Source organism: Vicugna pacos, chromosome 20, assembly GCF_048564905.1.
Source record: "Vicugna pacos chromosome 20, VicPac4, whole genome shotgun sequence".
NCBI lineage: Eukaryota > Metazoa > Chordata > Mammalia > Artiodactyla > Camelidae > Vicugna > Vicugna pacos.
In genome coordinates, this window is record NC_133006.1 from 23,621,740 (window position 1) to 23,633,474 (window position 11,735).

At 60.0% G+C, this 11,735-nt stretch overlaps 2 protein-coding genes across 8 annotated transcripts in view; one reads left to right on the top strand and one right to left on the bottom strand.

Moving 5' to 3' along the window:
* Nucleotides 1-6,200, top strand: part of TNXB (tenascin XB) — a 50,295-nt gene extending 44,095 nt beyond the window's left edge. For all 5 annotated transcript variants that reach the window (XM_072945315.1, XM_072945313.1, XM_072945310.1 and 2 more), the window contains 14 exons: nucleotides 625-912; nucleotides 1,941-2,264; nucleotides 2,567-2,902; nucleotides 3,183-3,305; nucleotides 3,424-3,567; nucleotides 3,754-3,873; nucleotides 3,974-4,117; nucleotides 4,214-4,344; nucleotides 4,472-4,604; nucleotides 4,701-4,852; nucleotides 4,941-5,037; nucleotides 5,129-5,290; nucleotides 5,384-5,547; nucleotides 5,901-6,200. In XM_072945315.1, coding sequence (XP_072801416.1) covers nucleotides 625-912; nucleotides 1,941-2,264; nucleotides 2,567-2,902; nucleotides 3,183-3,305; nucleotides 3,424-3,567; nucleotides 3,754-3,873; nucleotides 3,974-4,117; nucleotides 4,214-4,344; nucleotides 4,472-4,604; nucleotides 4,701-4,852; nucleotides 4,941-5,037; nucleotides 5,129-5,290; nucleotides 5,384-5,547; nucleotides 5,901-6,002 — 2,420 coding nt within the window. In that variant the 3' untranslated portion in view covers nucleotides 6,003-6,200. The remainder of the gene's footprint in view (nucleotides 1-624; nucleotides 913-1,940; nucleotides 2,265-2,566; nucleotides 2,903-3,182; nucleotides 3,306-3,423; nucleotides 3,568-3,753; nucleotides 3,874-3,973; nucleotides 4,118-4,213; nucleotides 4,345-4,471; nucleotides 4,605-4,700; nucleotides 4,853-4,940; nucleotides 5,038-5,128; nucleotides 5,291-5,383; nucleotides 5,548-5,900) is intronic.
* On the bottom strand, nucleotides 5,707-8,802 carry CYP21A2 (cytochrome P450 family 21 subfamily A member 2). 3 transcript variants are annotated; one of them, XM_031688217.2, is made up of 10 exons: nucleotides 8,592-8,802; nucleotides 8,417-8,506; nucleotides 8,151-8,305; nucleotides 7,970-8,065; nucleotides 7,766-7,867; nucleotides 7,580-7,666; nucleotides 7,213-7,413; nucleotides 6,765-6,943; nucleotides 6,583-6,686; nucleotides 5,707-6,492 (listed from the first exon to the last, which is right to left on the bottom strand). In XM_031688217.2, exons 1-10 carry the CDS (start codon nucleotides 8,800-8,802, stop codon nucleotides 6,221-6,223), a joined length of 1,497 nt encoding a protein of 498 aa, XP_031544077.1. In that variant the 3' UTR covers nucleotides 5,707-6,220. The 3 variants fall into 3 exon arrangements, with proteins under 3 accessions (XP_031544077.1, XP_072801418.1, XP_072801419.1); XM_072945317.1 differs by lacking the exon at nucleotides 8,592-8,802 and having other exon boundaries at nucleotides 7,766-7,870; nucleotides 8,151-8,489; XM_072945318.1 differs by lacking the exons at nucleotides 7,970-8,065; nucleotides 8,592-8,802 and having other exon boundaries at nucleotides 7,766-7,870; nucleotides 8,151-8,489.
* Between the last annotated feature and the right edge of the window lie 2,933 nt (nucleotides 8,803-11,735).

Consider the following 11,735-nt stretch of genomic DNA (forward strand, 5'->3'; position numbering starts at 1 on the left):
ACAAATCTCTTTTGTGCTCTGCTCTGCCCTTTACCCTCTCAGCTCTGCCCCTGGCTTCCCACCCTGCCCCACCTGGCCGTCTGGGTCTAGTGGTGTTCGTGCAGGAAGCAGGTGGAAAGGAGGGCCCAGGCTGATAACAAATGAAGGGGAGTCCAAGTCCGGGTGATGGAAGCCCATGAGCTTGGCTGGCTGCCCAGCCCAGCCCTGACTGTTTGGGGCGTCTCTCTGACAACCCACACACCCTCTGGGGGCCTTTCTCAACTCTGAACCACAGCTCTGGTTCCTGCTCTGGGGGCCAGGGGTTGGGGGAAACTGAGCCCTTCTCTGCAATCCCAGCCGCCCTTCTCTGACGGGGTGATCTTTCATGTGTTTACTGCACCCTGATCACAGAGGAGAGGGAGAGGGGGCAGGAAGGAGTTTGGACAGTGGCCTCCAGAGGAGGAGACAGGGCTCCTTCATTCAGGGCAGGGCTGAAGCAGGCGTGTCTGTCTCCCCAGGTGAGTGTCCCTGAAGCCACACTTCAGGGACTCTTCCCAGACCCTCCCTCCTCCCAGAAGTTTCCAGGGCTGAGGTAAAGGCAGCTCTTGACTAAGGGTTTCTCCCCCACCCCCACTCTCCCCACAGCTCCCCTGGAGAAGGAGCGGCAGCCCCCACCCCGCCTAGGGGAGCTGACTGTGACGGATGAGACCCTAGACTCCCTGCGCCTCTTGTGGACGGTGGCCCAGGGCCCCTTTGACTCCTTTGTGGTCCAGTTCAGGGACACAGACAGGCAACCCCGAGTGGTGCCTGTGGCTGCAGACCAGAGGGAGGTCACCATAGAGGGCCTGGAGCCTGGCAGGAAATACAAGTTTCTGCTCTACGGGCTCCACAGAGGACAGCGTCTGGGCCCTATCTCTGTCCTGGGAGTGACAGGTGAGCAGGAGGTTGCCCTGTTTGGCCCTGGCAAACCCGCCTGAGTGGGTTTCCTCGCTCCTCTGTGCTGAAGGACTGGCAGCAGTGGGCCAGGTGGAGGGCTGAGGGGCTCAGGGCTCAGGAGGAGGAAGGGCAGCGGAGCCAGCGCTGACAGTGCAGTGATCAAGGGTCCATCAAAGGCAGGAGCCAGGACAGGTGGCAGGGCAAGGCTCTGGCAGTGGTCTCTAATTTCCCAAATCCTGCCCAGCCGCTGTGCGGCCAGCTGCTCCCCATTACTCTCATGGACTAGTTCTTACCTCCTGGCAGGGTGGCCTTGCCCAGATAAAGGCAAATCCCTTCCCATGGATGAGTCAGGAGAATTTTCTCAAATGGAAAATTACTGGAAAACAAAGCAGGCAAGGGGCATAGAAACCAATAGGAGTGGCCATGCTGATGCGGCCGGCTCCTCTTCCAGACTTACTACCACCCACCTCGACTCAGCCCGATGGGTATGTGGCCAGACCTGGCTGGCATGATTCGCCCTTCGAGTTCACCAGCCAGTTCCATCCTCGGCTTTTCTCAGCAGGGAGGGCCACGTGCCCTGTGCTCAGGGAGTGACTGGGTTAGTCCTGCCTCAGGCCCTCAGCACAGGCGCCCTGGCGGGTTGGGGAGGGAGTGGGACCTATGCAGACATTTCAAATAGGGTGCGATGAGACATTGAGGCGAAGAGGGGAGAGCAAACAGCAGATTCAGGCAGAGCAAAGGAGCCCCACAGAGGGTCGTGGGGCCCATGGGTTGGTGCTTAGAGAGGCCCTGGGCTGGCAGAAGTTGGGACCAGAGCAGGGATGTGGCAGATTCAAGAGAAGAAAGATGCTAGGAGAGCCCCAGTCCCTCTCTTCTGTCCACTTGGCTGCCGTGGCCAGGATCGTAAAGTCCCTACCTCAGCCTTGGGCCAGCCCTGAGTCCCCTCTCTGGAGGGTGAGTGGAGTGGGAGGGCCCTGCTGCACACCCCCCCACACCCAGCTTCTCCCTGGGTTTCTCCCACACAGCCCCAGAAGAGGACACGCCAGCCCCCTGGCACTCGGCCACAGAGGCCCCCGAGCCCCCTGAAGGGCCCCGCCTGGGGGCGCTGGCAGTGAGTGACATGTCCCCAGACTCCCTGCGTCTCTCATGGAGCGTGGCCCGGGGCTCCTTTGACTCCTTCGTGGTCCAGTATCAGGACACAGATGCGCAGCCCCAGGCCTTGCTCGTGGGCGGCAACCAGAACAAGATCCTGGTGTCAGGTCTTGAGCCCAGCACCTCCTACACATTCTTTCTCTACGGCCTCCATGAAGGGAAGCGCCTGGGGCCCGTCTCAGCCGAGGGCACCACAGGTACCACCTCACCTGCCTCTAGTCTAGGACTGAAAGGGTGAAAGAGGGGGCCCAGAAGCGGTGACCATAGGGAAATAACAGGAGGAGGGCCCCACGGAGGGAGGGAGGGGCACACGAGTAGCCCTTGGCTCTGCACACACATGCCACCATTATGGGTCCTACCAGTGGGTGCGGGCTCCTCATTAGGTCCATTTTACAGATGAGGAAATGGGGGCCAGGTGAGGTGGCAGAAGGGACCTGCCCCAAGTTACCTAGCTGATGTGCTTGTGTCTCCAAACTCTTTTCTCCCACTCACTCTGCAGGGCCAGCTCCTGCTGGTCAGAGCCCCGGAGAGCCAGGGCCCCGCCTGTCCCACCTGTCGGTGACTGACGTGACCACCAGTTCGCTGCGGCTCAACTGGGAAGCCCCACATGAAGCCTTTGACTCCTTCCTGCTCCGATTTGGGGTCCCATCACCAAGCACCCTGGAGCCACATCCACGTCCCCTGCTGCAGCGGGAGCTGACGGTGCCAGGGACACGGCGCTCGGCCGTGCTCCGGGACCTGCGTCCAGGGACCCTATATACCCTTACACTGTATGGACTGCGGGGGCCCCACAAGGCAGACAGCATCCAGGGCACAGCCCGTACCCTCAGCCCAGGTAAGGCCCTGTGCTGGGCACATATGCCCTCTGCTCCAAAGTGGGGGTTGTTGCATAGTAAGGTGGGACCTAGTGTCTCAGCCAGAGGGGAGGTTGGTGAGTGGTGGAGAGCTTGGAACCAGCAGAGTGGCTTCCATTTCTAGGTCTGGAGGAAAGGGGTGGTGGTGAGTATGTCTGGAGGCACGAGGCCCAGGGAGAGGAAGGAGGGGTGAGAATCCAGGGGTGGGAACCTCCCTGCCCCATGTCCTCACCATCATTCCTTTGCACTGTCTCCCCTCAGTTCTGGAGAGCCCCCGTGACCTCCAGTTCAGCGAAATCAGGGAGACCTCAGCCAAGGTCAGCTGGGTACCCCCACCATCCAGAGTGGACAGCTTCAAAGTGTCCTACCAACTGGCAGATGGAGGTGATACCCTTTTGCCCGTGTCCTCGCTTGCACCCTTCCTCCTGCGCCCTGCACTCTGCCCACCCTGCAGTTCCTCCTTGCTTCCCTGGGCCACCTCCCAAGCCCATTGTGTTTTCAGGGGAGCCACTGAGCGTGCAGGTGGACGGCCGAGCCCGGACGCAGAAACTAGAGGGGCTGATCCCAGGGGCTCGCTACGAGGTGACCGTGGTCTCCGTCCGTGGCTTTGAGGAGAGTGAGCCTCTCACTGGCTTCCTTACCACAGGTGAGGCTGATGGGACAGTGCAGGAAACAGGAGAAAATGAGGGCACAGGTGGTTGTTGAGAGTGAACGCAGAAGGGGGAAGGGGGGGTTGGAGGCTCCAGTGGTGGAGGGGAGGCACAGCAGAGTTTGGGAGGTGAGGGGCGGGGAGAGCAGCAGGGCACAGCTCTGAGCCCCTCCCTTCCCCCAGTTCCTGACGGCCCCACCCAGCTGCGAGCACTGAACCTGACGGAGGGATCTGCCCTGCTGCATTGGAAGCCCCCTCAGGCCCCAGTGGATACATATGACGTCAAGGTCACAGCCCCAGGGGGTGAGCAGGGCTGAAGCCTCTGAAGAGGACTTATTCAGGGTAGGGAGGGGCAGGCTGGGTTCCCACAGGGCAGAAGCTGATGCCCCACCCCCTCTCCCAGCCCCCTCTCTACAGGCCTCAGCCCCTGGCAGTGCTGTGGACTACCCCCTGCATGACCTGGTGCTCCACACCAACTACACAGCCACCCTGCGCGGCCTTCGGGGCCCCAACCTCACCTCCCCAGCCAGCATCACCTTCACCACAGGTACGGCCTGCAAGGTACCTGGGGTGGTGGGGGAGGGGGTGAAAGGGAACCAGGAGGGGCCTCGTCTCCATCTTCTCGTCCCTCCACCCCGCCCAGGGTTGGAGGCCCCCCAGAACTTGGAGGCCAAGGAAGTGACCCCCCGCACAGTCCTGCTCACTTGGACTGCACCCCAAGTCACCCCGACTGGCTACCTACTCAGCTTCAACACCCCTGGAGGACAGATCCAGGTGCCCTGGCCCCTGTCCCCTTGGCCAACTCTCCTCCTTGTGTTCCAGTCCAGGAGGTGCCACCTCTGCCGCTCCCAGTGGGGCTCCACCTCCTTCTCCCCTGACCTGCCCCTTGTCTGTTCCACAGGAGATCCTGCTCCCAGGAGGGGTCACCTCTCACCAGCTGTCAGGTCTCTTTCCCTCCACCCCCTACAGCGCATGGCTCCGGGCCATGTGGGGCCAGAGCTTCACTCCGCCTGTGTCCACCTCCTTCACCACTGGTGCGCAGGTGCTGGGACCTGAGGTCGGGAGGCTGAGTGGGTAGAAGGGGTCTAGGGTTTGGAGAAAGGACTGGGCCGGCACTCTCCTCTCCCCAGGTGGACTGCGGATCCCCTTCCCCCGGGACTGTGGGGAGGAGATGCAGAATGGGGTCAGCACTTCAAGGACCACCACCATCTTCCTCAACGGCAACCGCGAGCGGCCCCTGAACGTGTTTTGTGACATGGAGACGGACGGGGGTGGCTGGCTGGTGGGTGGCAGCAGGAATCCCAGGGGTCTGTACAGGGCAAGGCTGTGCCAGGAGGCATAGGCTGATGGTGCCCCCACCCACTTCCCAGGTGTTCCAGCGCCGCATGGATGGAAAAACAGACTTCTGGAGGGACTGGGAGGACTATGCCCACGGTTTTGGGAACCTCTCTGGGGAGTTCTGGCTGGGTCAGTGCCTCACAGGGATTGGGGGACCAGGAAGTGATGAGGGCCCTGTGGACACTAGGACCCTGATGAGTGCACACTTCCCCACCCCCAGGCAATGAGGCCCTGCACAGCTTGACCAAAGCTGGCGACTACTCCTTGCGTGTGGACCTGCGGGATGGGGACGAGGCCGTGTTTGCCCAATACGACTCCTTCCAAGTAGACTCAGCTGCTGAGTACTACCGCCTGCACCTGGATGGCTACCATGGCACCGCAGGTGAGGGGCGGGTCTAGGGGGGCGGGCCTGGTGGAGGCGAGGATGGGGCAGGGGTGGGGGAGGTCCTCACGGATCCTTCCACTCCCTGCCCAGGGGACTCCATGAGCTACCACAGCGGCAGTGTCTTCTCTGCCCGGGACCGAGACCCCAACAACTTGCTCATCTCCTGTGCTGTCTCTTACCGCGGGGCCTGGTGGTACAGGAACTGCCACTATGCCAACCTCAATGGGCTCTACGGGAGCACAGTGGATCACCAGGTGAGAGGCCGGGAGGTAGCCCGGGGCTGGGGGTGGTTGGGGCTCGGCCTGCTGGGGTGTGTGTTACATACAGTGTGACAGGACAAGCCACTGAGCCACTAGGTGCTCCTGGGCCCTCATCCGTGAAATGGAACAATGCCAATCTCACCAACTTACCCTGAGGAGGGGATGATTTATTGGATGTAAAAGGACAGCACAGGATTCAGCCTCAGTCCTTTGTAGCCGAGGGTTATGAAGAAAAAAGGGAGGGAGGATGGTTGATTGTTTTCTGGGAACGATCTCCCCAAAGGGGGCAGAGGTGGGAGCAGGTGGGCTGTCTGGCTTTGACTCTCCTTCAACAACCCTCTTCCCAGGGGGTGAGCTGGTACTACTGGAAGGGCTTTGATTTCTCCATACCCTTCACGGAAATGAAGCTGAGACCAAGAAGCTACCGGCCCCCGGGCAGGGGAAGCTGAGCCGCTGCTCACCCCTCCAGCGCCCCACTATGACTGCCGAGCACTGAGGGGTTGCGCTGAGAGAAGAGCCAGGGGCCACGTTCACCATCCAGCCGTCAGCAGAAGCCTTCTCCACCCGCGATCTCACAGCACCATGTTTACAGGGGGGAGGGACGAGGTTTGTATGGGAGCAATAAAAGGAGAAACTGAGGCACGTGACTGGCGCGAGTCCTGCCCTGTCACTGGTCACTGGCACTCCCCAGGCCCGGGGCCTCCGCCTCCCGAGGCTGCAGCCGCACCTGGAAAGGCTGCATCTTGAGGTTGAGGCCGCAGTAGGGATAGGGTTGCAGCGAGGGCAAGGCGCCAGCAGGAGGCAGCAGCGTGAAGGCCCGGAGCAGGTGCACCAGCACCACGAAGAGCTCCAGGCGCGCCAGCGGCTCGCCCAGGCACACGCGCGCCCCGCAGCCAAACGCCAACACGCAGGGGTTGGCGCCCGGGCCCAGGAAGCGGTCTGCAGGCGGAAGGACAGACCCGGGGTTCAGCGGCCGCCAGCCCCAGCCTCCGCTGCCCCCACGCCCCGGGCCCCCGCCTCGCCACGCACCCGGCCGGAACTCGTGAGGCTGCTCCCAGACCGTCTCGTCCAGGTGGGCGCCTTGGAGGTTGGGGATGACCACCATGCCCTCGGGGATGTCGTAGCCGAAGATGCTGAGGGAGGGGTGCAGTTAGAGGCCGGCTGGGAACCCCTGGGGCCTTCCCCGCTCATCCCTGCCCCTTGGGAGTCACCTGCTACGCCGCGTGGCGCGGTGCGGCAAGGCCAAGGGCACGACGGGCCGCAGGCGCAGCACCTCCGCGATGGTGGCGTTGAGCAAGGGCAGCCGAGCCCGGTCCTTGAATGGAACTCGGGCGCCTGAGGCTCTGGGGCCCAGCTCACGATCCAGCTCCTCCTGCAGTCGCTGCTGAATCTGGGGAAGGGGTCAAGACTGGTATCAGGGGTCCAAGCCCTGCCGCTGGCCTATAGGGAGCTGCCCAGCCTCCCACCACGTCCTGGAGCAACTCACAGGAGACGTCATGCCAATTAGGGGAAGCCCCTCCCAAACCATCCCATCCCCCCAGCCCCTCCCCACCCCCACCCCCCCCCCAGCACAGCCTACATCAGGATGGAGCCAGCTGGGTTCCTGCTGCCCTGGCCAGGCTGCCAGGAAGGAGCCTTTTGCCTGCCTCCAGAGCATACCTCAGGGTGGTGAAGCAGGAAGGCCACAGCCCAGGAAAGGGTTATCGCCGTGGTCTCAGTGCCACCGATGAAAAGGTCCACCACAGACATATGCACGTGCCCTTCGAGGAGCTGTCCAGGGCCCTCTCCCTCTCTTGGCCTCCCCACCCCTTGGAGCATGTAGTCCACCATGTCCCTCCACTGGCCGGCCACCATGCTCTCCTGGGGAGGGGAGGAGGAGCAGGCCTGAGCACCTGGCTTCGGGCAGGGGTTCTGGGGGTGGCAACAGGTCCAGGACTGGTGGGATGCCGAAGAAGCTGCCTAGCTCTGGGGCAGGAGCATCACTGCTATGGGCTGAGGGGGAGCCCGGTCCACGCATGGTTCCCACCTTGTGCCGCCTCAGCTGCTTCTCTACAATGTGGTCCCTGTTCTCCAAGGCCTGCTTCAGCCTCCAGAGGCTGGGGTTGGGGAAGAACTGGGGCAGAACGCAAGAGAGTGTAGCTGCTGGGAAGGAAGCCTGTTCCCCCCACCCTTTCTCCCAGGACCCAGGTGTTCCGGGGCTCTGTCTCCTCACCCTGAGAAAGGGAACCATGTCCAACATTTGGAGGGACCAGTGGTCCCAGGTTTTCATCAAGTCTTGGACACAGTCATGAATGGCATGTACTAAGGTCTCCTCCTGCTGGGAAAGGATGGGATCCTTTCAGTTCAGGACAAGGAGAGGGCCAGGGAGGGGCTGTGGGGTGGGCCCAAACATCTGTGAGAGCAAGAGAGCCTTGACCTTGTCTCCAAAGGTAAGGTAACAGATGATGCTGCAGGTGAGGAAAGAAAATTCCTTCTGGATGGTCACAGGGGCACCGGCCTGGGCTCTCATGCGCTATGGAAAAGGGGCGTGAACTAAATAGGGGGCCTGCCAAGAGGGGCGAAGCTAACCCCGGGGGACTGCGGGAGTCCAGCCTTACCTCACAGAACTCCTGGGTCAGCTGCTCCACCCAGGGCTCCATGGAGTTGCGGATGCCCAGCAGCAGGGCAGAGCGGGTGAGCTTCTTGTGGGCCTTCCAGAGCAGGGAGTAGTCCCCCAGGGAGATGTCCTCACAGTGCTGAGACACCAGCTTGTCTGTGAGTAGGGGTTGGGGGTGGGGTGTCCAACTGACCAAGGAAGCCATGGGCCTGCCCTTCCCTGCCTCCCACAGCCCCTGCTTCTTCCGGAAACGCCCCCTCCCCTTACAGGATGGTATCTGGGGTCTGCCAGCGAAGTCCACCCACTTCCTGACCATGGCCTCCTCAATGGTCCTCTTGGAGTTCAGCACCACCACATCTGGGGAAAGGAAACGAAGGAGGTCAGCAGGGAGCAGACTGCCCCTCCCCGCTGTGGTGGGGCCGGGGAGGGAGCAGCCTCTCACCTTGCAGCCCAAGGCGGAGCCTGTAGATAGGCCCGAGTTTCTGAGTCAGGCCAAGTAGATAGATGGGGAGGTTGGGCTGCAGCAGGTGCAAGAAGCCAGGAACAAGAGGGGGGAGATGGAGGCTCCTGAGCTTCCACTGGCCCCACAGCAGGCGAGCGCCGGCTAGCAGGGCTAGCAGCAGCGGCAGCAGCAGCAGCCCCACGGGGACCATGGTTGGAGACCCATGCCAAGGCCCTGGCCCGGCCACTTATAGCTCTTGAGACCCTCATCCATCTGGCTACTTGGGCGGTTCTGAGACCTCCCTTGAGTCCTTCTCTCAGGCCCCTGCCCACTGTACCGCCCACAAAGTGGCACATTCCTGGAATGGCACCAGTCCTCTTGGCCTTGGAAAATCCCCATTTCAAAGAGCAGGCCTTTTCCATTCATCTATCAAGAAGAAAGGAAGGGAAACACAACCCTGACCTTCTCGAACAGCTAGAATCCACTTTCTGGCTACACGTCAATCATACAGGAAGAAGTGGCCACTCTCCGGTCTGAGCCTGCTCCCGCTCCCACCCCACCTTAGAGCAGATTCCTGCTCTGGAGTTTGTCTCGGAGGGAAAATGACAATCCCTGACTAATACGCCCTCCAGGATTTCCTGAAGAACAAACTGAGATGAAAGTGATCTGTGTGTTTTTGTAACTTCCATGTAGAGGATGCAGATATCCTGGTTAGCCTGGGTTATCCCAGTTTATACCTGTAGCCCCAGTGTCATCATTAATAGTGCCCCATTTCACTCTCAAAAGTTGAAGATGAAGAATTACATGGTCCCCCAATTTGGAGCTCTTACCACGTGCCTGATGCTCGTTGGTTGCAAGGAAAAGTGACCCACTTGATCTGGCTTGAGCCAAACACAACTGTTCTATAAATACAGGGGTATCTTCTGGAACCCAAGAGCAGGAAAGTACGAGGGACCTATTGGCCTTGGAAGGTCAGGGATAGGGGACAAGAAAAGCTTTAGAAACGGGGCCGATCCCTCATTCTTCATTCCTCCCTCCTCTTTGCCTGCTGACCCCTCCTCCCTCTCCGCAGTCAAGCTGCTTGTGCTCCCAGGTGCAGGCAGAACAGGGCTGCCTTCGGTGTTAGAGCCCACAGGTTACAGGTCTAGCCCCAGGGCAAGTGGGGTTTCCTCGCTGAACATGCCCCCCGTTGATTCCAAAGTCCCCAGGAGGGAACTTGATAACTACAGCTGGGATCAGGGCTCCAGCCCTATTCTGGGAGCCATAGCCATAAGGGGTGGGGTCCCACTGGATCAAGTAGGGCTGTCAGGGACCACTTTTACAGGTGAGGAGGCAGTGGAGGGGCTTATAGGAAGGGCTTGGGGAGAGGTCATGCCAAAGAGAGGCAGCAGGTTTCAGTGAAAGTTTGGGGCATCTAAGCGGTGGGGCTGATGGCTTAGAGGTGATCTGAGGCCCATGCATCTCCCAATTCCCCATCCCTGGCTTTTTGAACTGACCCCAGTGGGGTTGGGATGCTCAGAGATTTAACCAGAGCAAGGCTGTGCCACCCACTAGCTTGAAGCGTTAACCGCTGGGGGTCCCGATGGAGGAGGCTCAGCCCAGATCCATGCCCAGGGTGAGGAGGGAGAAAATGGGGTGGGGTTTCTGGGATTGGGCAGCAACAGCTGGTACCTTCCTTGTGGTTGACCTCCCAGCCCCAGGCCACATCTTGACACAAGCGTTAGCTTAATCTCTTGTTCTTACAAATGGGTTTATGCCACCACCAGGCCAATCAGCCTTTGGGAGAGATCTGATGGGCAGCAACCGGGCCATGTAAACAACAGTCCTCGGAAGCCTCTGAAGTACTGGCGAAGGTCAGGACTTCTCAAAGCTACATTGGGATAGGAGGGGGCCTCCACTCAAAAGGAGAGAGACCTGGAATGCTGGCATGCTTGTGACCATCCCTTCATGAACTGACACCATTTACCTTGCCAGCCCCATCTGTTCCACACCACCTCCACATCAAAATCCCAGACATGAATGTCTACATGCCGTGCCCCTAAATGTGCCCTGTCCTGTCCCTAGCCTCTAGGCCTTTTATATTTTCTACCACAAACACTCTCATCTATCCCTACTCTTTATCTTTCAGAATCCAACTTAGATGTCACTTCCTCCAGGAAGCCTCCCCTGGACTCCTCACATACCCCCAGACTGAGTCAGATGCCTCAACTCTGTGCCGCACAGGACCTTGCAGCTCCCTGACATCACACCTTTCATGGAGGGTGGGGGCCTGGCACGAGGCATGGCATGGAGGGAGAATTCCACAAATTTCTGTTAAATGGTTGAATGGCAGGCTGTTGTGCTCTCTGTTTCCATCAAAATTACTCATCAAATTTCTCCATCCTCTCACTTTCAATCTATGTGTGTCCTTCACCCTAAAGTGGGTCTCTTGTAGGCTCTTGCTTTATTAGCCAATCTTCAGCAAATTTTTCAATGAACTTCTAGGTCAGCCTTGAAGACCCAAGGAGTGCCACCCAATGGGAAGAGCCGGACAGGCAGGTGGCAAGGGTTGACCCCAGTAGAATAGCAGTCCCTGCAGAGAATTAACAAATACACCAAAGTCGGCCTTTTGGTTTGTTTAAAATCAGCCTCTAGATGCAGACATCATTGACCTGAAGATTGCACAACCTTCTGGGAGAGTTACATAATGCGGCTAATTAAGGGATTGAGTCCCAAACGGGCCAGGTCTCGACTGCCAGCTGCATGATGCCAGAGTGGAAGACGTGTGGCTGGACACTGCTCCCGAGGCAGAAGGGCTGAGGTGCTGGTCAGCACGAGCCCCGCCGAAGGCCACAGTGACGGACTGCCTGGGCGCAGGGAGGGCCCTGCAGGCACAGTGGAAGGGAGGCCTTGGTGTGGACATTGGATCCCCAGAGTGCAGGGTGATCTGTTGGGTCACAAGTCTGCTTGGGGTGGTCCTATGAGAGACTGAGCTCCGAGGGAGTCATCTGTGGGGGTGTGGGGTAGGGTTCAGGCAGAGCTGGACACTGCAAGGGTCACCTCAGCTCTGACAGCCTAAGATTATGCAACCCCTGGCCTGGGCCCCCCAAACCTGGAAGGGGCGGTGGGGATACTGGTCCCAGCCCTGGAGAGGCACACTGACAC